The sequence below is a fragment of the Lipomyces chichibuensis genome, assembly GCF_038497645.1.
Source record: "Lipomyces chichibuensis strain CBS 12929 unplaced genomic scaffold V1513scaffold_35, whole genome shotgun sequence".
In the NCBI taxonomy this organism is placed as follows: domain Eukaryota; kingdom Fungi; phylum Ascomycota; class Lipomycetes; order Lipomycetales; family Lipomycetaceae; genus Lipomyces; species Lipomyces chichibuensis.
Genome location: NW_027117487.1, coordinates 26661 through 49338, shown reverse-complemented (window position 1 = coordinate 49338; position 22678 = coordinate 26661). Strand labels below are relative to the sequence as shown.

The 22678-nt window shown below is 45.6% G+C and overlaps 8 protein-coding genes across 8 annotated transcripts; 2 read left to right on the top strand and 6 right to left on the bottom strand.

The window, feature by feature from the left end:
* Positions 1-37: 37 nt before the first annotated feature.
* V1513DRAFT_450414 (GTP cyclohydrolase N terminal-domain-containing protein) lies at positions 38-2165 on the top strand. The gene is made up of 3 exons (XM_066898812.1): positions 38-452; positions 513-661; positions 716-2165. The coding sequence occupies exons 1-3, from the start codon at positions 406-408 to the stop codon at positions 1825-1827; spliced, it is 1308 nt and encodes a 435-aa protein (XP_066751792.1). The 5' UTR covers positions 38-405; the 3' UTR covers positions 1828-2165.
* Positions 2166-2684: 519 nt separating this feature from the next.
* Positions 2685-4717, top strand: V1513DRAFT_450409 (actin). Its single transcript, XM_066898811.1, has 6 exons — positions 2685-2801; positions 3028-3041; positions 3202-3234; positions 3331-3400; positions 3463-4432; positions 4481-4717. The coding sequence occupies exons 1-6, from the start codon at positions 2795-2797 to the stop codon at positions 4512-4514; spliced, it is 1128 nt and encodes a 375-aa protein (XP_066751791.1). The 5' UTR covers positions 2685-2794; the 3' UTR covers positions 4515-4717.
* An 834-nt stretch (positions 4718-5551) lies between these two features.
* V1513DRAFT_426972 (uncharacterized protein) lies at positions 5552-6785 on the bottom strand (the record flags this gene model as incomplete). The annotated part of the gene is made up of 6 exons (XM_066896195.1): positions 5552-5862; positions 5889-6084; positions 6150-6176; positions 6217-6244; positions 6338-6639; positions 6696-6785. 6 exons carry the CDS (start codon positions 6783-6785, stop codon positions 5552-5554), a joined length of 954 nt encoding a protein of 317 aa, XP_066751790.1.
* A 1306-nt stretch (positions 6786-8091) lies between these two features.
* On the bottom strand, positions 8092-9507 carry V1513DRAFT_196170 (uncharacterized protein). Its single transcript, XM_066894324.1, has one exon. It carries the CDS (start codon positions 9082-9084, stop codon positions 8482-8484), a length of 603 nt encoding a protein of 200 aa, XP_066751789.1. The 5' UTR covers positions 9085-9507; the 3' UTR covers positions 8092-8481.
* A 3728-nt stretch (positions 9508-13235) lies between these two features.
* V1513DRAFT_403947 (ubiquitin-conjugating enzyme/RWD-like protein) lies at positions 13236-15536 on the bottom strand. Its single transcript, XM_066895569.1, has 9 exons — positions 15288-15536; positions 15044-15160; positions 14862-14932; positions 14770-14807; positions 14534-14708; positions 13949-14476; positions 13755-13887; positions 13512-13698; positions 13236-13459 (listed from the first exon to the last, which is right to left on the bottom strand). The coding sequence occupies exons 1-9, from the start codon at positions 15349-15351 to the stop codon at positions 13432-13434; spliced, it is 1341 nt and encodes a 446-aa protein (XP_066751788.1). The 5' UTR covers positions 15352-15536; the 3' UTR covers positions 13236-13431.
* Positions 15537-16201: 665 nt separating this feature from the next.
* On the bottom strand, positions 16202-16738 carry V1513DRAFT_383500 (ubiquitin-related domain-containing protein; the record flags this gene model as incomplete). The annotated part of the gene is made up of 5 exons (XM_066895145.1): positions 16202-16274; positions 16349-16361; positions 16429-16504; positions 16584-16608; positions 16713-16738. 5 exons carry the CDS (start codon positions 16736-16738, stop codon positions 16202-16204), a joined length of 213 nt encoding a protein of 70 aa, XP_066751787.1.
* Positions 16739-17121: 383 nt separating this feature from the next.
* On the bottom strand, positions 17122-18816 carry V1513DRAFT_195511 (uncharacterized protein). Its single transcript, XM_066894322.1, has 4 exons — positions 18678-18816; positions 18505-18576; positions 18347-18399; positions 17122-18288 (listed from the first exon to the last, which is right to left on the bottom strand). The coding sequence occupies exons 1-4, from the start codon at positions 18703-18705 to the stop codon at positions 17470-17472; spliced, it is 972 nt and encodes a 323-aa protein (XP_066751786.1). The 5' UTR covers positions 18706-18816; the 3' UTR covers positions 17122-17469.
* A 1756-nt stretch (positions 18817-20572) lies between these two features.
* Positions 20573-22393, bottom strand: V1513DRAFT_433188 (uncharacterized protein; the record flags this gene model as incomplete). Its single annotated transcript, XM_066896433.1, has 6 exons — positions 20573-20615; positions 20664-20747; positions 20803-20965; positions 21015-21581; positions 21628-22164; positions 22228-22393. The coding sequence occupies 6 exons, from the start codon at positions 22391-22393 to the stop codon at positions 20573-20575; spliced, it is 1560 nt and encodes a 519-aa protein (XP_066751785.1).
* Positions 22394-22678: the final 285 nt, after the last annotated feature.

Genomic DNA, 22678 nt, shown 5'->3' with positions numbered 1-22678 from the left:
CTCACTCATATCCTGTCGACCGTACAGGCAATTCAGGCTGATTATAAGATTCTCTCTGAAAAAGTAAGGTTACTGATCGAACGGGAAATAATCGTTTCGTAAAGTTGGCCGGGTTATTTCAGTTTGTTCTTGCTACTTTCGCGTCTCGTTTTATTTTATATATATTCCGAAGCAGACTAACTAACGCTTTGCTATGTCTAGATTGACTTCTCCCATGAGTCTACGTCTCAGGCCATCCGCAACTTGGAAGCACGCGTGGATGCACTTCAGACAACTACTGCCAACGACAGTGCCACCATCAGTCCCTCAGCACCGGTGCTGCCAGTTGCGGTAATTCCTCCGCTCTCCGTAGCACCGTCCGAGCCTAGTCCGCCCATCTCTCCTCAGTTGCTTGCCGAGTCGCCAATGAGCGACTCGGTTCTCGAAGGAAATGAGAAGAAGAGTAATGCTACGTAAGCGTAACACTGTGCAGTTGGAACGTATACGGAGATACTGATGTATGTGCTGTTTAGTGAGAAGTGGGGAAACCGCATTGTTCTGACGACATACCCGAGCCAATCTGGTATTAATCCTATTCGGCTGCAATGGGGTGCGAGTGACCCACGCGTTCGAGGACCTGTTGTGGTGTCTCGTGGCCTCTCTACTGTTCGCAGGCGCAACGGTAAGATATGTTCTTCCAGAAGCTCAAATTGATACTGACTGGAATATGATTTAGCTATCGGTGCTCATTCCGGATCTTACGGTATTTACCATGCTTTGGCTGTCGCTATCGACGAGCTCAATTTGAACCACAAGCCGGATTTTACTAACACGGAGCCTCCCGTCGCCATTGGTCCATTCCCTCAGTGGGGCGACGCCGATAAGATAGTGGCAATGGACCCTTTCGGACACTTGGCACCATGGTTATTCAAAGATTTCATAGATGATGGAGTGGAGATAAGACCCACAATTGCTGTCACTAAAGCTCATATGAGACTTTATGAAATTGAGGACGAAGTTAAGAAGGGAAAGCTGCGAGTTGATGGTAAAATTGTCATCAATGACCACGGCGATCTGACGGTTACGAAGGTTGCTGTTGAACCGGTTTGGTACCTTCCTGGTGTTGCCAAGAGATTTGGCATCAATGAAGGCACACTTCGACGCGCTTTGTTTGAAGACACAGGCGGATCATACCCTGAGCTTATCACTCGTCCGGATATCAAGGTGTTCTTGCCTCCAATTGGGGGCTTGACCGCTTATATCTTCGGAGACCCTGCAAAGACCGCTGATCCTAAATGCCGGCTTGCACTTCGTGTTCACGATGAATGTAATGGCAGTGACGTCTTCGGTAGCGATATTTGCACTTGCCGACCATATCTTCTTTTCGGTATCTCTGAGGCTGTCACAGAGGCTCAGAATGGCGGCAGCGGAGTTGTGATCTACTTCCGTAAGGAAGGGCGGGCACTTGGAGAGGTTACGAAATATCTGGTGTACAATGCCCGCAAGCGAATGGGTGATAGCGCCGCAGAATATTTCACCAGAACGGAAAATATTGCCGGTGTTAAGGATATGCGTTTCCAGGCGTTGATGCCCGATATCCTGCACTTCCTTGGAATTAAGAAGATCGATCGTATGCTTTCTATGTCAAACATGAAGTATGACGCAATTGTCAACCAGGGTATTCCTATCTACGAACGGGTCCCAATTCCCGAAGAGCTCATTCCTGAGGATTCCCGTGTCGAAATCGACGCCAAGATTCATGCAGGATATTTCACTTCTGGAAAGGTTCTTACTCTGGAAGAGCTGTCGGCCGTCAAAGGACGCCAGTGGGAAGACGTCGACCACTGATCTTAGGATACAGTCCAGCCACCACCTGTTCTCTAATTTTGATGTGGAATATGCATTTTTTGTGATTTTAATCAGCTTAGACAGTCAAGGCGCATTCGGGGGCAGTTTTGTTTGGTTTCTGTCATGGATTACTTTAGAATTTGGAATAATCATAGTGGTTGGACTCCACTAGGTGGCGTGATGGCGCATATTTGGTTCAAAGGGCTTAATTTTTGGTTTGATTGTTGCCTTTAGATATGGATGTTGCAGTATCACATTGTAGGCGCGTGAGATTATATGTATCTTATTTATCATTCTATTACTGTATTTTTTAGTTAATAGTAGTGAATTATAACCAGCGCGGACTACCGTCATGTGTCAGTCACAACAACAATCAAACCTGATTTCTCCAAAATTTGAAACGAGTATTATTCAACACGAGCCAGTCCCCTCGTCATTTTTGACGATTCATATTATCGCGCCTATTTCCAGGACGCTTGGCTTACGTTTTACGCGGATTGAAGCAGATCTGTATGACGCGTCTTCGACCGGGATTGTGCGGATTGCGCGGATGTTGTCGCGTGGAGGTGGCAAAGCAGTTCACAATATTTGGCATAATGTGGCTGTGCGGTGTGGCTGTGCGGCTGAAGGTGGCCGGCGTGGCGAAGTTCGCACAGCATCTTGGCCAACTTATCGTGGCGCAAGACACAGTTGGCGCAATGTTGTGGCTGATCAATGGCTGTCGCCGAAGATAGTAACAGAATATTACAGCATGAGGCCGCGTAAGTGTCGGCACGCGCGCAGTGCAACCTGCACGCTGCTCGAGCTGCGCCAGCCAGTATCGCGTTGCCCTCTCGCCGCTGAACTTCTGTCACTCAACCCATTCCTTCTTCCTCTTAAGCCCCTTCCAACCTATTTTCCGATCCAATCAGTTCCCTCAATCCATCCCATTTTTGTCCTTCTCCTGTTAATTGTATAATATTACACAATGGATGGTATGTATACTCTTTTTAAATGAATTGCGACAGATTGATTCCGTGAAGTTCCACACCGTATGTTGGTCTCCTTAGGGGCCAGCAGTGGCCATATCTCGATTACTCTATCTGGCTTGCAGTTCATATTTTCTCCGAGCGTCACGGCCAAGATGAGTGAATTATATACAATCAATTCTGGCATATATATGACTTTTCTGGGATTGATTGACTAACCAATACTATTTAGACGAAGTTGCTGCGGTATGATACTCTTTCCTATGTGGTTTGCGTTGTCGGGCCTTTCATTTCTGTCTAATGGCTGTGATTCACATCGATCAGCGCTATGTACCCAAGTGCATTGAAGCCATCCCGACTCAGCTGGAATTGTTGCACATATTTGCTGACTGAGATATTTGTATAGCTCGTTATTGATAACGGTTCGGGTATGTGCAAGGTAAGTGTCGTCCGTTTGGTTTCTGTCGTTCGCTCGCCATCTTTACTGTGTGCAATGCAAGACATTCATTGGCTTCATCCATCTAACTTTTTGTAGGCCGGATTTGCCGGTGATGATGCACCACGTGCTGTTTTCCCATCAATTGTCGGCCGTCCCCGTCACCAAGGTAATTCTCACTAAGTTCGGAAAAGGGATGTCATGGGGAGCTTGACTAACAATATGGCCCAGGTATCATGGTCGGAATGGGTCAGAAGGACTCGTATGTTGGCGATGAGGCTCAGTCGAAGAGAGGTATTTTGACTTTGAGATATCCTATTGAACACGGTATCGTCACCAACTGGGATGATATGGAAAAGATCTGGCATCACACTTTCTATAACGAGCTCCGAGTCGCTCCCGAGGAGCACCCGGTTCTCCTTACCGAAGCTCCGATCAACCCCAAATCTAACCGTGAGAAGATGACCCAGATTGTCTTTGAGACGTTCAATGCTCCTGCCTTCTATGTCTCCATCCAGGCCGTTCTTTCTCTCTATGCCTCTGGTCGTACCACTGGTATCGTGCTTGATTCTGGTGATGGTGTCACTCACGTTGTCCCCATTTACGAGGGTTTTACTCTTCCGCACGCTATCCTCCGTGTCGATATGGCTGGCCGTGATCTCACTGACTACCTCATGAAGATCCTTGCTGAGCGAGGATATAGTTTCAGCACCACTGCTGAGCGTGAAATTGTCCGCGACATTAAGGAGAAGCTTTGCTACGTTGCGCTAGACTTCGAGCAGGAGCTCCAGACTGCTGCCCAGAGCTCCAGCTTGGAGAAGTCGTACGAGCTTCCCGACGGTCAGGTCATCACAATCGGCAACGAGCGCTTCCGCGCTCCTGAGGCGCTCTTCCACCCGTCTGTCCTCGGACTTGAAGCTGCTGGCATTCATGAGACCACCTTCAACTCCATCACGAAGTGCGATATCGATGTCCGTAAGGATCTTTACGGTAACATTGTCATGTCTGGTGGTACCACGATGTATCCTGGCATTGCCGACAGAATGCAGAAGGAGTTAACTGCTTTGGCTCCCTCGTCTATGAAGGTTAAGATCATTGCTCCTCCTGAGCGTAAGTACTCCGTCTGGATTGGTGGTTCCATTCTCGCATCCCTCAGCACCTTCCAGCAGATGTGGATCTCGAAGCAGGAGTACGACGAAAGGTACGTGTCTCTCTGGTCTTATGTGTTATATTTGCTAACAGCCAGTAGTGGCCCCTCCATCGTACACCGCAAGTGCTTCTAAATTAGGCACATTATTCGCTCATAATTGTTAGCAAAGCCTTTTAGTCGGTGTCAAATTTTTTTTGAGCGTGATAAAGAGCACAGATTAACGATCTGTAATCAAATTGATGAATTCCTTATTCTTTGCCATACTAAGCCATGCTATGCCTTATTTCTATATAATACTATTCTCCTAGTAACAGCAAGTCTATCTTTATTTCTCAGCAATAGTAGCAATTGTCTTTGTTGGATCAGATGCCATCAGCATAAACCCTCCCTACCTGCGTAATCATCCCTAGCAAATAAATGATAACGCAAAAACAATGCATAGTCATACCAAATGTAAGCAATACTCATCCCATTCCATCGATCCTTCCAGCTACAGTGATCATCAGATCGAGGGCCTCGATTCTTTCAAATACCGGCAATCATATTATCAATCTTTTCGTTGGCCTCCTCAACAGTAAGACGGTGCTTCTTACTTGCCAGATGTCTTTCCAGTTTTGATCGCTGACTGAACTCCTCCCCAGGTTGAGATTTCTTACAGTAGATTTCTTACAGTCTTCATATGGACAGGGTCGTTTTCCAAAGACCGAGCCTCGGTGTGTCTTCGGTATAACATGTTGGGAGACATCATTGCCCTTCAATTTATGTGTATCGCGAAGGTGTATTAAATATGATGAGCGGGTTGGGAAGGGCGTTGTGCGAAGGCATCCGGGCATGGAACAGGTTGTCTCTGTATCCCACTCGGAGTCATGACTATGGGCTTTATGGCTTTTCCATGCGCCCAGAGTCTCAAACCACTTGCCATCCGTGCAACCAATGTGGCATTGGCGTCGTATGAAGTCATGGTCCTTCTCGTGTGAGTTGCGTGAACCACTGCTCCGAAACACTTTGTCACAACCCTTCCTACACTGAAAGATCGCATTCTGTAAAGAGGATGTTTCTGATATCTTGCATATGTTGATGTGATTATTCAGCTTCGACACTGTCGATGTAGTTCACGACTGTTGCCAATGGCGACAAAGTCCTGCACTCTTTCATCGAAGACAGCTTTGCTCAAGCTGGAAGACACTCTTGTTCTTGATAACATTGATTCTTTGAAAAGAACTCAATGAATTTGACGAAAGGGAGATGGATAGCATCGTTGGCATCGAATCGAGGGCCTTGTTCCAGAGAATCAAGTAGTAGATCTTCTAATACAGTCTCTGAATCATCGTTCTGCAATGTGGCATCCGATGCAATTCGTTCTCTTGCACATATGATATCTGCCAGTAAGTCTGCTTCGGCGGCCTGTTGCTCATTTAGTATCTCATCGCTCAAATCGTCAAAGTCATTGTCAAGCAGAGTGAGGCTATCTAAACCAGTAGCTGTAACTTGTTCAGCAGTGAGTCACATTGTATTGATTTCTGCGTTGAAATCGTGAAGTCTTCATAAATCTCAGAAAGAGTAGCTGACAGATGCTTTAGGCCGCCCTTGATGGTATGTAGGGAGGGAACTTGCTTTCCACGATATCGAGTCTTGATTGTTCGTGATATCGTATCAATGAACCGATAGATATGTTCTCCTGTTGGGGTAGGGTAGCGTCTTCCCTATAAGAGGAAGAAGAATCGTCAGCGTCACTTATCTAGATAGCTTTTAGAGCACTGGTACATACGGCAGATTCAGTGTCTTGAGAAAAGCTCTGAAAAGGTTGAGCCAACGCCGCATCTGGTCGTTCGTACCTGGAGAGACACGCTCTGGTTGGTGGTTCTGCAGGGTTTTCTTTGAGTGTCATGGACCCTCGTTAGCCACTTCTAGAAGCATGGAGAGAAGCCAGAATGGACAGTGTCGATTTGAACTTACCTGCGATTCTCCAAGGCATTCTTAAAGAGCTCCTGGCAATTCGCAAAGCCTTGCTTATGAACAGTACGCTCACCATCGGAGAACTCTTCATCATCGGAGTTATAATTGTCTGGAAGATGAAGAACATCCTTTGCAAGAGCATCCATAGCGACCCCAAAAGTGAAATTTGTCAACAGTTGCAGGCTGGAATCGTGCTTCGCTATAATATAACGCGTTAGTGAGGTGTATAAATCGAAGTGCTTGATGACAGGATGGATCATAGTCCGAAGCGTGTCGCTTCCCCAATCGGGAAAGAAGTTGCCCTACGTCCCAAGTTAGGAAACAAGTAAACATCCCATCTTCTCAGGTAAGAACTTACACTCAGAATTGTCAGATTCGTCCTGGTTGTTAGAATCATCGTCATCAGAATCCTCGTCGTCGGAGTCTTCATCATTTGGTACATAGTCATGGTCCCAATTAGTGGCTGAAAATAGACGTCGTCGTTAATGAAGAGCGATCTAACCGGTTTTTTTGCTTTCGTATTTTTGGTTCAGTCCCCCAAATACATCGCCGTGGGACGCACAACGCATCTCGCACCTAGTTTACAGTCATGGCGGACTATAGTAAAGTCATAGAAAATCTCAGCTATTTAAAAGAGGCATGAAGGCAGGCAATAGAGATTGAGTTGTCGAAGGTAATATTCCAGTGACGGAATGGACGTAGATGGCACTTGCACAGTAGAGATGGTGGAGGACAAAGGATTGAGTACGACGAGTCTGGCCCCTCGATCGTTCACCGCAAGTGCTTCTAAGCGTTCGTTGTTGTTCCGAATGAATGAGCTGTGATTTTGTCTTTTGTGAACATTATATGTAACTGATGACGAGAACCGAGGGCACGTGTTATGATAGATAGCCCGTTGTTTAAAGGAAGATGTGAAAATGTTTTTATGTCAATGTTATTTGTCTACGTTTGTTTGTCCTTGATCTAACGAGCAATCGATAACCCTCGAACCTATTTCTTCTATATCTGCTCGCGAATACGTCAACCAATCTTTACGAAGAGTGCCCTTACCCAGTCCAAAATTTCTCCCACATAGGCTGTGACATTTACTGAGTAAATCCGTAGAGTAATCGCAATCGGACGTTATATTAACCAGAAGCAGGACATCACTTGTATTAGACGGCCACCAAACCCCTTATTGTGAGCATTACGAACAAAATGTCGAGATCTGGTGGTCCCGCCCTGCATGCCACCTGGCAAGACCAGATGGCAAGGACAAGCCTCAGCGCACAGCTACCATCCCCGAAAGGCGAATAGCTGTGCTCGCATGTGTATGGATCTCCTAATGAGAATCTATACGAAAATCTATCTGAAGGAACATCCATTTGGACAAGGGCGTAGGGAAATCCTAGCTCCACCAAGATTTGTATAAAGTATTAGCTCTTAGCTCGATCGCAAAATTTGCGGCCACGATTAACTATGGATGCAGACAATTGTGTAAATGGGATGCAAAGTATCGAGCATATTTCAGAAATTAATTGGAGCAAACTTTTTGTATTATTTTTGCCCGTTAACGAAAATTACAGGCTCCGCGATAATAAAATGTCGGCTGTACTTCGGAGAGTGTCCACCCCGATCTCACGCAGCCTGTGGGGACAATCGTGTACGTAATCAATTTTATTAGGCTGACTGATTTGCTTGCGGGCAAGGGTTATGGACTCGCTGCTGATGCATTCATTCTGTGCGCATTGTAGTGGCATTTTAGACAATTGCCCTTTTTTTTTCTGGTGAGCACTTGCTGTGCCTATTGAATCCCATGTATGACTCTATGCAGCCGACGAATCGAGATAATCGGGGTACATAAATAGATAATTCATATATATTCATTTTTAACTCATGTTCCAATGTTTTTCACAAATTTCTGTAAAAATATGTGGCTCATCGTTTTTCGAGCCAAGTCTAGTTTAACCGCGTATACAATTACAATCTAGCAAAAATACTCCCAAAAACGCCAAAGCCGTCCGTCAACTCCGTGTAATATATGATAAAGCAAGAAACACCGTCATCCGGACTATTGATTCCCATCCGTACCCAATGCTAATATAGTCCACCAATTGATGAATCATCTAGGCGCAGTTCACGAAATGATGCCGAAGACATGGTGATTAGATCCACCAAATATCTCGATTGTCCGAAACACCAGAGGTCCCATTGACCTGTTCAAGAATCTTTCTGGCCATTTCATCGGCTTGGCTTTGCTCCGGCTCGACATCGACGTCAATTCCCGGCATACCGTAGGAAGAGTATCCATCATGCGCTTCTTCTTCAAAGAATGTCGGATCCTGCATAATTCTAGGAGTCGATGGTGCAGATAAAGGAGGCGACGAAAGTGTTGTTGTCAGGTCTTGTGAGCTCCGAGGGTAGAAATCTGTGTCTTCGAAGCGGTAGACTGACGTCGATGAAGAGTTCATAGACACTGATGAGTGTCGCGATCCCCGTGTGGCATGCCGACGAGCCAGGTCGACATCGTATAGAGCAGCGCCTGATCCGTCGAACGAGATTCGGTCTGGGATAACGCTGCACGTTGGTCCTGTGCTCCCATCGCTAACACTGGATGATTGAGATCGAGAGAAAGTTGGCGAAGTTGGACTATTCCAGTTGGTGGCTGATATATCTGGCGACGAGGTCGACGATCGAGGAAGCGTGAAGCGTCGCTTGAGCTTCTTGGTCAATGACCGAGTAAGTTGTAGCGAGTGAGAATCGCTCATGCCGACCGAATGCGGTGGTGAAGAAGATATCAACCTAGACGCCGCCGTGGTGTAGATATCGAACACAGTTGACAATGTTGCTCTTACGATACCGAGGAGTGGAATGTGTGTGAAAAGGCTTATGTGGGATTTGTGGGTGCCAGTGGATGTCAGTGGGTAGAAGTATCTTTAGGTTTTGAGTGAACAGATTCAGGATGCTGCACGAGGCAAGTCTTTTTACCGAGAAGAGCATGAACTAAGCTCATCGGTCCCTGCAAGTAGGATAAAAGTTTAGCCAATTGCTGGCAGCTCGCAGCAAGCCCAAACGCCGCATAGCCCTTCAGCGATACCCTAAGCCTGTTTGAGCCTGGCATATGGTCGGCCCCCTGAGACCCGGGTCCCTGTTATGTATGTGATCGAGTATTGCGCGATATTTGGCATCGTGGCCCCCAATTAGCGTTGTGGTCTTTTTCCAGAGCGGAAAAGCGTGCAGCTTCCTGGCTGAATTTCTAGCTTCGCCACTATGCTGTTCTAAGAACTAGTCCCTTTTGTCAGTCAAGCCATCATACCGGAGGGGCAAACCTCTTTCTACCATTAACCGAGTAACTTAGACAGCTGTAAACTTCGTGCAGTTATCCTTGGTTTTCCTTGCACATTTTATGATAACAGCCATAAGAACACATACTAACTGCGTCGCTGGAATCATCGTGCGAGCGAAGCTATGCACTATTATGTCGCTTGGACGTCGATCTGCGCCAGACTCAAGAGTCCCTGGACAGTCGGCCAGGGTCCACTATCCACCTTTCGTGTGTGATGTTTAAGGCGTTCAGATCTCGTTTGTTTAGTTCACAATCGTGCACATGTGCGTTACCGCCTGCTGACACCTGAACTTAGTCCAGTATCCTGTCCGCTCACTTCAGCTGGGCACAAAGTGTGTATCCAAAATACACACTTTGTGCTGGCCAAAGCAAAATGTGCTGGGGGGTGAGATACCGCGGCGCTTCTTACAGTTCCAAATACCGGCGTATGGAAACGAAAGTTTGGATGGACTTTCGCGGCGCTGGCGTATTCGATTTCCTGACTGTTTGAATCCGCTACCATTGAACGCAGCGCTAATTCAGCTCCATTGTTGTTATTGTATATATTTTTCAGCCACCTTATATCTGCTGGCTGGCAATATGAATCGCCCGGTATATTGTGTGTCATACTGGGCTTTCAATACCTCCACCCGCCGGCGGCTACTTCTTGCAGCATGCGTGTATAACTCGCATGAGTTCTTGACATATTCTGACGGACTCGCGGCGGAGCCGACGATTGTTCTCTGAAAAGGTTCCTGCGCAGGGTTAATTTTTGGGAGCCGCTGAGGCGCTGACGTTATTTCCTGTTCAAGTTTTAAAACAAAATAGTATTAAGATGGAAAGCAACGGCTAGTGGGAAGCAACGGCTGGGTAGCCTGTACACTACCGAGCACTGTGCTTCTCTTTCTCATGTTTGATGAAATAGGTGCTCGTCCTACTTCTCAAGATGCATCAGGTCCATGTCAATCGCAACCGGTCGTGGGTAATCACGGTAGGACTGTTCATGGCTCTGCATCACTTCCCAGTCGTCGTATTTACTAATATAATACATGTTCTCCGATTAACTTCGTAAGTTGCAGATGATATATCCGGATTGTTGAGTTCTGATTGCAGTTGGTACATTGATGGATTTCTGCGATTAGATAATAGCTATTAAGTACGTTTGTTGCCCTTTAAGACGTTGCATGCCAATGCTGCGTTGGCTCAGTGCAACATAAACTATTGAAATCAATAGTTGGTAACCTGTAGAAGGCTCAAGAGTAATTATAGCGCGTGGAATACACCATCGGTAAATCAGGAACTGCTTCGCCGTGGGCCGATAGACGGACTGAGGCATGCGGAGGATGGAGTGTATGATAATGCAATATTGAAATTCAAGAACTTATGTTGATTCTGATGACCAATGAGGACTGTGACATACACCAACGAGTCCAGCCGGGGGGAAACACGACCAAACCGTCGACGAAGTGCATGGCAAGACTTGTCAGTTCATCTAGACACATTCTTAGCGCTCGTATCGTCCCATATTGTCATTATTACTTTTAAAATCTTATGAAACCTGATTCTGAAGGTTAGGCGCCATGCCTATACTGGGTCAGTGGTCGACGGTGCATTGAAGCACTTAACCCACTGTCAATGCAATTGTGCAGACCACTCACATAACTCTGCAGATCTACGCCACACGCAGCCACTCACACCATTTATGCTAGATTCTGGAATAGGGAGATGTCCGATGGCCCAGCCTTGCTTTTCAGACATCTGTCAAGACTGCCCATGAAGGAGGTACGAACGGATCCAAATCGGGCAATCTGATGAGAAACTTATTATAAAATAATATAATAAAAGTCTCAATATTCAACATATGGAGTGCCATGACACTCGATGGTCAGCACAATTCCTCTGTATGGCGGTCTTAGTTTCCGAAACCTCTGCAGGCTATATAGTACCTGGCACTCTTTGCGGATATTGCAGGTGGATACTTATCGAGTGATTAAGTAAAAGGGATATCGAATCGACCAACGGCGATTTTACGCGATTGGTGGTTGATGCAGACGACCACGGCGGCGTCCCAAGCTCAGCCATTGCGGGCAGATGAGGGGAAGAAAAGCCACTTATCAAAGCCAAATCACATAGGCGATTCCAGTATCCCACTCTGATTTGTTATAGACCTACGACTTTTGCATTTTTGTCGCCAAATTGAATGGCCATTGACTCGGGATACACTGCCAATGATCCGTCTAATGCTCTGGATCTTGATGCACCACACTGGCCTTGGAAGGCAAAGTCTGGATGAATTGTGGGATGGTCATGGTGAAACGCTATTGAATTATTCAAAAAAAAAACAATTATCATTCGTATCTATCTATAATTATTCTAAAAGCTCATGTAGTATGTATACTACCTAGCTCTGGCGAAGGGAGTTCCCAATTTAGAAGAGACTCCTCCAGTTCATGAGCAGTTTCTATAATGCTGTCCCATATCTACCGCTGTGATGCAAATTGCCTTTGGCTGTAAATCCTCCGCATATTATCCGCAATTGCAGAATCCAATATAGTGGGTACTTGTAAGTACAACTGGATGCACCACTTACAATAATGTGGCGTTTGACTTGCAGCTTAGGAGGGGGAAGGAATCAATTTCTGGCTTACGCGTCAGCTAGTACGGCTTCGCTAAATCTGACCTCTTGCTCAGAGCATCCCTTTAACATACTCTGAAGGTTTCAATCAAGGCATGAGACAATCTGGTGGAATCGGACCGTCCTGAACATCAGTGGCGTAAGGTCAGTACATCTGAACAGGCACGTGGAGTACATTACCTATCGTTATCGCTGCACGTGCAAAACTTCGTAATCACCGGGCTTAATTGGATTCATATTATTTGGGCCCCGCACCATCTTTCTGTACCTTCTGATAACATGCAGTAAATTGTGGTTCGATTGCTTTATGATTTCTGCGAACTAGGGCTACGAAATTTTCACTCTCACTGATTGCAATCCAATTCATAAATGGAATCTTACAGTCCAATAAATAATTAGTCGGGCAAACGACAAACCCCAAAATCACAGACTCGCAGAATCAACTTGCTCTGGTAGCTACTAACCAACACAATTCACGTGACTCGCGGCTTGACTAATACCGTAAGGGAGGCATAAAGTAGCCCAGAAAAAAGTACTTTAGAGAGGTGGGTGACAGACACAAAATCACAGAATGAGTTAACGCTAATTTCTGGTCGAATCTAGTTGCTTACGTGCCACGAGCAGATCTGTAAATTTCTGAGTCTGGTCGCCCGGAAACGGAATTTAATCCAATTCTATTATTGGCAGAAAAAAATAAATCTAGAGTAGTTGAAAGTCTAATCTACCTCACTGATAGTGGACACTTACACCAGGTATGTGTATGCTCTTACGAATCGTCTCATCCTGCAGTGGGACAGTTTCGCCAATTTGCCAAATGGCGTTCGGATCAGCGGTTCTAAATGTTTCGCTGATGACACATGAACAGCGACCATGTAACTGCAGCATTATTGAATACCTCGTGCACAGGTCGCTAGTGTGAATTTGTAATACAACAGGCTCCATGGAAGCTTGGAGATTTAACCCGCGGATGCATGGAAAAGTTTAATGCTATCGTAATTTGTGTCACAGGCAATTATCAATAAGTTGGAGCAACCAAATTCGCTGGTGTGCACAGTCATACAAACGTGCCCAATTCCAATTTAAATCATCAAATATTGGTGAATTCTTTTATGGAACTCTAATGAGCGAGGATACAATGACAACCGACTAATAAACTCAGTACTCTGTGGATCTTTGCACGGCTCTGCACCAATATTAGTATCTGAATCGACCGAGGACATGACAGCAGAACATACCTTCTAAAAGACTTGCGATATTCTCTTTGCTCTTCTGGCTTCCCAAAATACAGTTGAGCTGCATCAAGATTCATCCACGTCCGAGGATCTGGCGACAGTTGTTCATTTTCCAGAACCTCGATCAGAGCATCTATGTGGCTCTTGATATCATCTGTTTTCCGTGGCCTGTAATACGGGACTCCATCCGCTGTTATGTACATTAGCAATTGACGCCCATCTAAGCAATTCAATATTTTTATATACATGTTATATTCACGTGGTATATTGGTGTCTCAAATATGACTCGTGGTTGCTCTTCCGGAAATAGTGGCGAAAGGATCAGCCTTATTCGGAACAAGCCGCCATCAAAAATTGTCATTGGACGACCAATATAAATCTGCATCACGGTAGGTCAACGCTTAGTTAATAATCAGCAAATCCAATGTAAATGCGCTCACTATTCTCCAGCAGAATGGGTTGTCTTCTATTAATTCTAGCATAACTGTTCCTTCGTACTTGCTCAGGAAATGTTGATATGTTTGGCTAAATTGCAACTGTAGACTCGCAGAGATGCCTTCCTCTTTCTTGGCTGCTTCAGCACCTTGCTTCGCCCACGTCTCTCCTTCGGCATCGATCACTGCTTTGACTGCGTTCATCCTTCTCTCAAGCTCATGATATGAGAATTTGCCCGCCATCTGATTCCCGCCATATTCAAACGGCATAATCGTGAAATGCTGACCATCCTGCACCCTTTCGCGCTCGTTTGAAATCGTTCTCATATACGTGTGATAGTAATATCTAAATAACCGCTTGCAGAGGTCTGTGAACGGCTCCAAATGCGTCCTTTTCTGTTCTTCCGCCTCACGCTCTGCAGGTGATAAATGAGAAATGTCTTCCACTGGATTGACTCTGCCAGTCGAAGGATTTATCCGCATATACCCTTCCAACCGTTGCAAAATTGATATTCTGAATGTCTCGTGTTGTATCTAACGAAAACCAATCATCAGTAAAAAATTGTGAATAGCAATATAACAAAATAATACCTTGTGGCAGTACTGATCTTGTTCTTTCTTGTAGCTCTTTTCCTTCTGTCCTCCACCTTCAAACCCCGGTTCGTTTTCAAAAGGATTGGCGCTCATAAGACTTTGTATTGATAACAGGACAGACTCGATGCCTTGCGCCGACGACCACTGTTCGCCAGCTTCTCCTCGCCATGTGCTATAATGTGGTCAGCAATATTCTCAGCTACGTGTAGCAGCTACTAGACAAGAGGTCGTACCCTAGTATTGACAAGCACACTTTACCACCCGCATATATCTACATCTCAATTAGAAAAATTGCCTTGAAGAATATAATAGCATCAAAGCGTACGTTTGGATTGAATCTAGTGCGGCCACCATTCGTCGTTATGGCATTCACTTTAGGCGGACTGGTGGGATAATCTACATCCTAGTTAGCAAAATGATACCCACCAGCCGGTTCGGACCACCAGCTGGCACTCTCGTTCTTTGATTCTAAGGCCGAATAATTCAGACAACGCGAGTGCAAAATACCTCTCGGAAATTGCATGTTAAACTCAAAGAAACCATATTCGTAAGGAGTATCAGGTGGTCCGATAATAAGGGCTTTAACGCTGGTAATGTCGTCTTCGTTGTATGAAACGTATATTGCTATGTGAAAATCAGTCAACCGTACGCTCGCCGACATATCTGCTTCCTTTTTGAACAGTTCATATTGAAGGTATTTTGCGTGAGTTACGAAGCCACACTTAATAATTTGCGCGTCACGAACGCTTACCTTGATCTGGATTCTTCTGAATATCGGATAGCTCCTTTAATAGGCGTAGAGTGTTCGTAGCCATGATTTTCTGAGTTACGTCGGATATCAAGATCAAATGTGATCGCTCAAGATATAGAGCTAAATTTATTTTATTAGAAAATATTTCTATCGCTCCGAGTCAGGACGCAATGGACGAAGCGGTGACGCGCTAATTCGACTTAATTTTCTCGATGCAAAGGATGGTGACGCGCCGCCGTTTAGTGTTCGCGTTTCTGGTGTAATTCGCACGTTATAAGAACTACAAGCTTTCACTGACGTCATACGCAGATAACAAAGAGAGACTAATAGCATAAACGCGAACAACGAAATGGTATATTATGACGTGTGATTCCTAGAGTAGCCACATGCAATTGAGTTGAGATTCCTTTTGGAAGTGGTAATGGACCACTAAGTCTAGAAACCAGCATGACTTGCAGTTAGTACAACGCCTAGGTCATGCTTTGCTATATCAACAACGGATACCCTCAAACCTTCATTCTTTCTCTATAATAATTGATGACTTACGTCTAGCGAAATGAAAGGCGACATCTCGGTCGCGTGGCTTGTCATATACGTTTGTTAAACTATTCACATAAATATAACGACGATACTCCAATTGCTAACGCAATCCTGGAGATTCACAATTAATGCTACTAGTACATTACAATTACGCGACATCATCGCGTTATTCGATCAGTTGAGCCACGACAATAACCAATTACAAATCACCCAGAGATCAGATCATACTGAATTAACCGAATACAAGAGTTCGGTAATAACGTCTGCCGATTTTCCATTCTTGTTCAAAGGAAATAAGGTCGATTAAGCGTAGTATCTGTACCATAGCATTCTTAGATTTTGCTCTCCAAAAATCCAGACGAACAACAAAGGACTTACAGTTCTAAACTCATACCATTGTGAATCTCATAATCCGCTAAAGTAATATGGTCTTTAAAAGTGGTATAGCTAAACAGTGGTCCATGTTAAATTTTCCAGGCAACTTTTTTTTTACCAAAAGGAGCGTCTGCAGAATGACGTACGATTTTTTGAGAACTGAGAAATACATTGTTAGTTTATACTCATATAAGCAGTCATATACGTATATTTATTCAGCACATACTTATCTTCTCAGGAGCCGTACCGATCTGGCTGGCGACTAGCTTCTTAAAATCACCGATAGTATCGTCCTCGAGACACTATTCATCCAGACATTCTCAGCCAACCATCCTTCCCTAGCAAACTCTCGTGGTAGCGAATTTTCGTATAGCAACATACCTTAACACGGATCTTCTTTCCAAGCCTGGTTTCCGAACCGTTAGCTTTATATCCGGTATGTTATTGAAAATTTCCCCACACTGGCCCAGCATGGGATTAAAAGAATTTTAGTAGTAGTGCTGCACTCACCGATCGTTGCATATAACTTCAATCATTTCTGCGTATGGTCCAGATAATTGTCGTTCCTGATAGATATAGTAGATCCTGCACGCTAGCTGGTATACCCAATGCAGCTTCCGATGTGGAGGCTTAGAAATTTGTTATTCGGTTGCTCAGCAATCACTCGTCATCTTCAAACCTTATTTTTGAAATACTCCGTATTCTACGGTTTAATGTTAGCCTTCATTTCATCGTAAGGATGAAACTTGCTTGGATATGAAGATCCAACGAAATATATATTGACAAGTCTATAATATAGCGTATTTCCTGTGAACAGCCTGTCGCAACTTTCCCAGCACCCCCTAACATCGACTTTGATACATGGTCCTGTAATAACAGTTTAAGTAAACGTCATCGAGCACCCAGCAATCGAAGAAGGAACACGATCTTGAAGTATCGGTGCAGATGCTACAACGCCTAAATCGGATACAGCAAAATAACCTAATATACGCTTTTATCTTTTGGATCTATATCACAACGCGCCCATTCCTTCACATAATTTCATATGGCGGAGACAATAACAACGATCGACACTGTGAAAGGAACAAAGACTAATAACACAAATCTCCGTCTAAGAAAGATTAAACATATGCAACTTAAAAAAATCCCAAGACAATAACCATATAGCACAGAAAGGTAAGAATATTACGCAATCCAAACATGACAGCAAAATTACATGAATCATTCAGAACCAATGCGTTAGATAACAATCTAGTGACAATGACGTCTATTCAGCGGCATCCTCCTCCTCAGCCAATAACTTCTCGCACTCAAGAGCGGCCATGCAACCAGTGCCAGCGCTGGTGATGGCCTGACGGTATCGCTTGTCCTGAACATCACCCGCAGCAAAAACGCCGTGGACGCTGGTCTGGGCAGTGCCGGGCTTTGTGATAATGTAACCGTCCTCGTCAGTTTCGATCTGACCCTTAACGATAAAGGTAGCCGGAACGTGACCGATGGCGTAGAAAAGACCGTTGGCCTCGAGGTCGGAGAGAGATCCGTCCTTGGTAGACTTTATGGCGAGCTTACTTAACAGGCCGTTCTCGCCTTTAGCTTCAACTGGGACGGTGTTCCACAGAATCTCGACTTTCGGGTGGGACTGGAGGCGCTTAGCCATGATGTTAGAAGCGCGGAGTTTGTCTCGTCGAACAAGGACATAGACCTTGGAACCGTACTTTGTCAAGAAGAGTGCCTCCTCAGCAGCAGAGTCACCACCACCAACGACGACGAGAGGTTTGTTTCGGAAGATAGGAACAGCACCGTCGCAAACAGCGCAAGCAGAGATACCCGACTGCCAGTAAGTCTCCTCTCCAGGAATATGAAGACGCTTCGCGGAAGCGCCAGTGGCCATGATAACAGTGTCGGCCGTGTTAGGTTCCTGGTCTTCGTTGTCCTCAGTCCAATATTTGAAAGGGCGGGAGGAGAGATCAATTCGAGAGATGGTCTCAGTGACGATCTCTGTGCCGAACTTCTCGGACTGAGCGCGCATGTTGTCCATCAGCTCAGCACCGACGATGCCATTCGGGAAACCTGGGAAGTTCTCGATCTGAGTAGCTGAGTTAACAATCGTAATTGTCGCGAAACACATTTTGAACAAAACATACCTCAGTGGTAGTCGTCAATTGGCCACCGGCAGCAATACCGTTAGCAAGCATACCTATAATGTTGAAGTTAGCACTAAATCCCAAGATCCAAACCAAGGAAAAGATCATTTCAGTAATTAGAGCCGCAACGTCATCTCTGTAGCCGGAAATCAACTTACCCTCATAAAGGATTGGCTTGATTTCTGCACGGGCAAGGTATATGGCCGCCGTGTGAGCAGCAGGGCCAGAGCCTACAAGAATTTGTTAGCAACCAATGCATTGGAACCGCGTTAATTATCAGGTACTCCAAAACTGTTCAGCATTATCTGGCGCAAATAGCGAATGGACATACCTATGATAACAACTTTGGAGTGGACCATTTTTTTTTGATATGAAGATGTGAAGGGTGAAATAGAGTGGAGCGACGGAGGAGCTCTAGATGGACTGGATGGGGAGATAGAACTTGAGAGAAGAGCCGACGACGCAGCAGACAGATATATGGATGAACGGAGAGAGGAGCGACGAAGCCACGAAAAAAACACTTTGGCAGAGGGAAGAATTGCAGACTGCGTGATGTTGGAGCTGGAAAAGGCGAACCTGAGACTACAGGCGGCAAGAACGTTGGTGGACGAGACGAGATTGGTGAGCCGACAGAAGGGAGATAAAAATCAGATATGGACCCGAAGCGTGGCAGTGCAGGTGGCGCGGGTGTTGGCACTGCTTGTGGTCGTGAGGGTCACCCGAAAAACTTGTCGCCGTGGCATAATGCATATGATATTGGGCGGTCGTTGCACTTTCTTAAGTACGCCCGACCGCCACTATCCCACCGGTTCTGCCCCGTTCCAGCTCGATCCAGCCAGCCTTCGACGGTTGATTACAGTATACACTATTGATGCCGTCAGCACAGGCCGACTATGGATGGATATGGTTCAAGGTGGCAATGACGAACGTGCGGCGCTGATAGGTGTGGCTGTGTGGCGCAACCTACATTTCAAAGCTGGGAGGTGGTTTAGTAAGAGGACACCGCGTTCTAGATCCCTGAAGAACGCGTTCTCGACGCCATATTATTCTGCTCACTTTTTTGTCGACCGCTAACAGAATTGGAGAGTGCTCACTAGTCGCGTGCGCAGAAAGCAGGTTAATCTTGTTCTGTGGAAATACGATACGACTGGCGTGTTATTCTGCGGATCCCCTAATTGCAAGCAGCGGACTATCGGTTCCTCACTTTTAAATTGAGTATAAACATAAAACATAACAGGCTTTCTCGCTTTAAAAATCATTTCTATTTCATCAGGCAACCCAGTACGTAGACACGCGCATCGTCGATGCTTCCGACATCCGGAATGATCTTGTTGACTGCCTGAGCTTGAGTGTTCCAGGTGTACATCATGTCTGCTGCTCTACTTGCGAGATGAAGGTTAACAACCCTGTTCGACGTCCAATTTACAAACACGTCACCATCTGATAACTATCTAGATGTTTCATGCCACGAGGTATGACGATTGGCGAAGGATCCCTGTCCGTAAATGAATCTTGTATCCATCACTTCATATGCCGAATTTGGCTGATTTAAGTCCTGAAACGGTCAGGACTCACCAAGATAAACATGCAGGCACACAATTATGACGCATCGCGACGCGACTTTGGCTTTCGCCAGTGAGGGTCTCGAACTTTACTAATCAGGATTTAGGTTGGCCCTGATTCGCTAGGTATGCCGAGCAGCAGTATCCTGGAATTCGCCGCACATTATTGAAAGTTCGAATTTAACTTGCTGGTTATCAACCCCCTATCCGTAGCGTTTGCAAATTACAATCGGCAACACACGGCGGTCTGGACTTCAACCGGTGAAGGACACGATTCCTTCACACACCGCCGCACGACTGTCATCAAGTACTCGGAGGTATTCAAAAGGGTTTTGATAATGGCAATTGATTTTGTTGGCATTGATGATTGTGTCCAGTGCTAGTCTGCAGGAACTTTTGTACTTTGTCCATCGCCGACTGGTTAACAGCTTACAATGGTCATGGACTCTGAATTGAGGTAGAACAATTCAGCCGCAATCCATAGTTAGCTCCTTTACCCGATCTGCAACAATAAACCAGCTTTCCAACGGTATTGTCCCTTGTATGTTGATGCATCATGGCACTTGCATCCAAGACACTGTCCTTTTCATTGACGCGATATTCATAATGTTCAACAACCTTTAGTTATCTATAGCTAATCACGTACAATTCCATTCGCCAGTCCCTAAAATCTCGAGATATCTCTTCCAAACAACCAGTTCGTGAACCTAGAGACAGGTCAATACGTCCTAAAAAATAGGCAAGAAGAAACTTACCAGTATATCGGAATCAAAATTTTGTTCTTAATGCTAACACTCATCGAAAAGTATGCACCACGCCACAATAACCAGGCAGTCCGGCTAGAAATGCAATTGTCAGCGCGGAACTTCTGTGAATATGCCTTAGCAGATATACCCTTTGACTTCGCCGCCATTGCCTTGCACGATGGCACGCCAGCCGCCAATATACGCCATGATGCCGCGGTTATTGAACACAAATGGTTTACATTCGGCATCACCCTTACTCTTTGCTTCTCGATTGAGTTCTTTGGAAAGGTATTTTGCCTTTTGCGACGCGACTATGTTCCAATTAGCACATGTTAAGGTTCGATGCAAAACTGCACGCACCCTGAGCTGTTGCTGGTAAGTATCCGTCCTCGATTTGGGCACAATCACCCAACGCAAAGACATCTTTGTTCAGTACTGCATCGTTATTGGTATGCTTCGCATACACATTCAAGTAATTATCTGTCACAATGTTGTTTCGCTTGTCCTTCACAACTACATCGCATCCTGCGACGAACGGATTCGGTGCAAGTCCTGTCGACCACACCAATAGTCCGTAGTGGACGGTTTCGTCCTCGCCATTTTCATTCTTGATCCACAGTGAGCGTCCCGTGACTTCCTGGACCCTGACACCTGTTCGGATCTCAATGTTATGGCGTCGGAAATGCTGCTCCGCATACTCTGACAACGACCTGTCAAAGGTGCCTAGAATACTCTTGGCGACATCGAAGATCGTGATTTGGACGTATGGCATGAGATTGGGATAGTAGTGCTGCATATCGTCGTTTATGAGATCGTGCAGTTCGGCAGCGAATTCCACGCCGGTAGGTCCGCCGCCTACGATGCAAAAATGAAGCAACTCGCGCTTCTGCTCTGGAGACATCAGAAACAGATTCGCAGCCTCAAAGCCTTTGTTGATGTTAGCATAGGCCATACTGGAAGCAAATAGAAGAACACTTGCGCTCCAAAATGCGCTTTCGAATGCGACGTGCATCGACAACGTCTTTCAGGAAAAAAGCGTATTCCTTAACACCTTTGATATTGAACGTCTGGGAATAGCAGCCAACAGCAATAGCAAGCTTGTCATATTTAATGTCGAATGCCTCATTCGCATCCACGTCCGGTATTCTAGGTGACACTGTGACCATCTTGTCCTTCATATTGATATCTGTAGCGATTGCCTCCACAAGCTCTACTGTCGGTAATGATCTTTCGTTATCTTTGACAATTTTGCGTTTCATGATGATGTCCTTTCGATTGAGCATGTCGCCTAACACGTCTGATAGCTTGCGCCAACCGAGGCCTTGGTCGCGTACGCTCTCCATCACGACACGAGTTTCGAGCGTGCCGACGGACGTCGAGGCCAGGAGTGGCGTGAACACAAAGTACGATCTCGGGGAGACGACGATGCATCTGTAGTACCGTGGATCTAAATGTCGGAAAAGATTGTACCCTGCCCAGCCAGAGCCGAGAATAACGACAGTTTGACGGGCTACAACATGTATTAGATTAGATTAGTTCGTCGACAGCGACGATGAGGTGTGCGTGTACTTACGGTCTTTAGCGACAAGCGGCATTTGCTTATTACGGTGTCCTTGCCCCACTGCCTCGTGGATTCGAGCGCCAGCTGAGACGTGGCGAATTATATCTAGAGAGGTTTTAGGTCGAGCAGCTGAGCAGCCGGTCAGAGACCGCGCCAATACGCGTGTGGGACTGCCCATTATACTGTGCCGTGTATTCCTGGGGCCGCGACCGAGGTCGTGACGTCTGCAGGGTTTCAGTTATCATATATATACATATATATATCTATATGTATAGACGCGAATAAGACCGACGGGGCACTGACGGATGGAGATGGCGGTCGAAAGTTGTGACTCTTGATTCAGCAGACTGAAGAGTACTGAGACGGATAAAAGAGTGCTCTGTGGTACCAAATTAGTTGGGGAGAAGTTGTGGTCCTGGCAGTAGAATACATGCCACCAAGATAGATCCAGTATATTATCGTT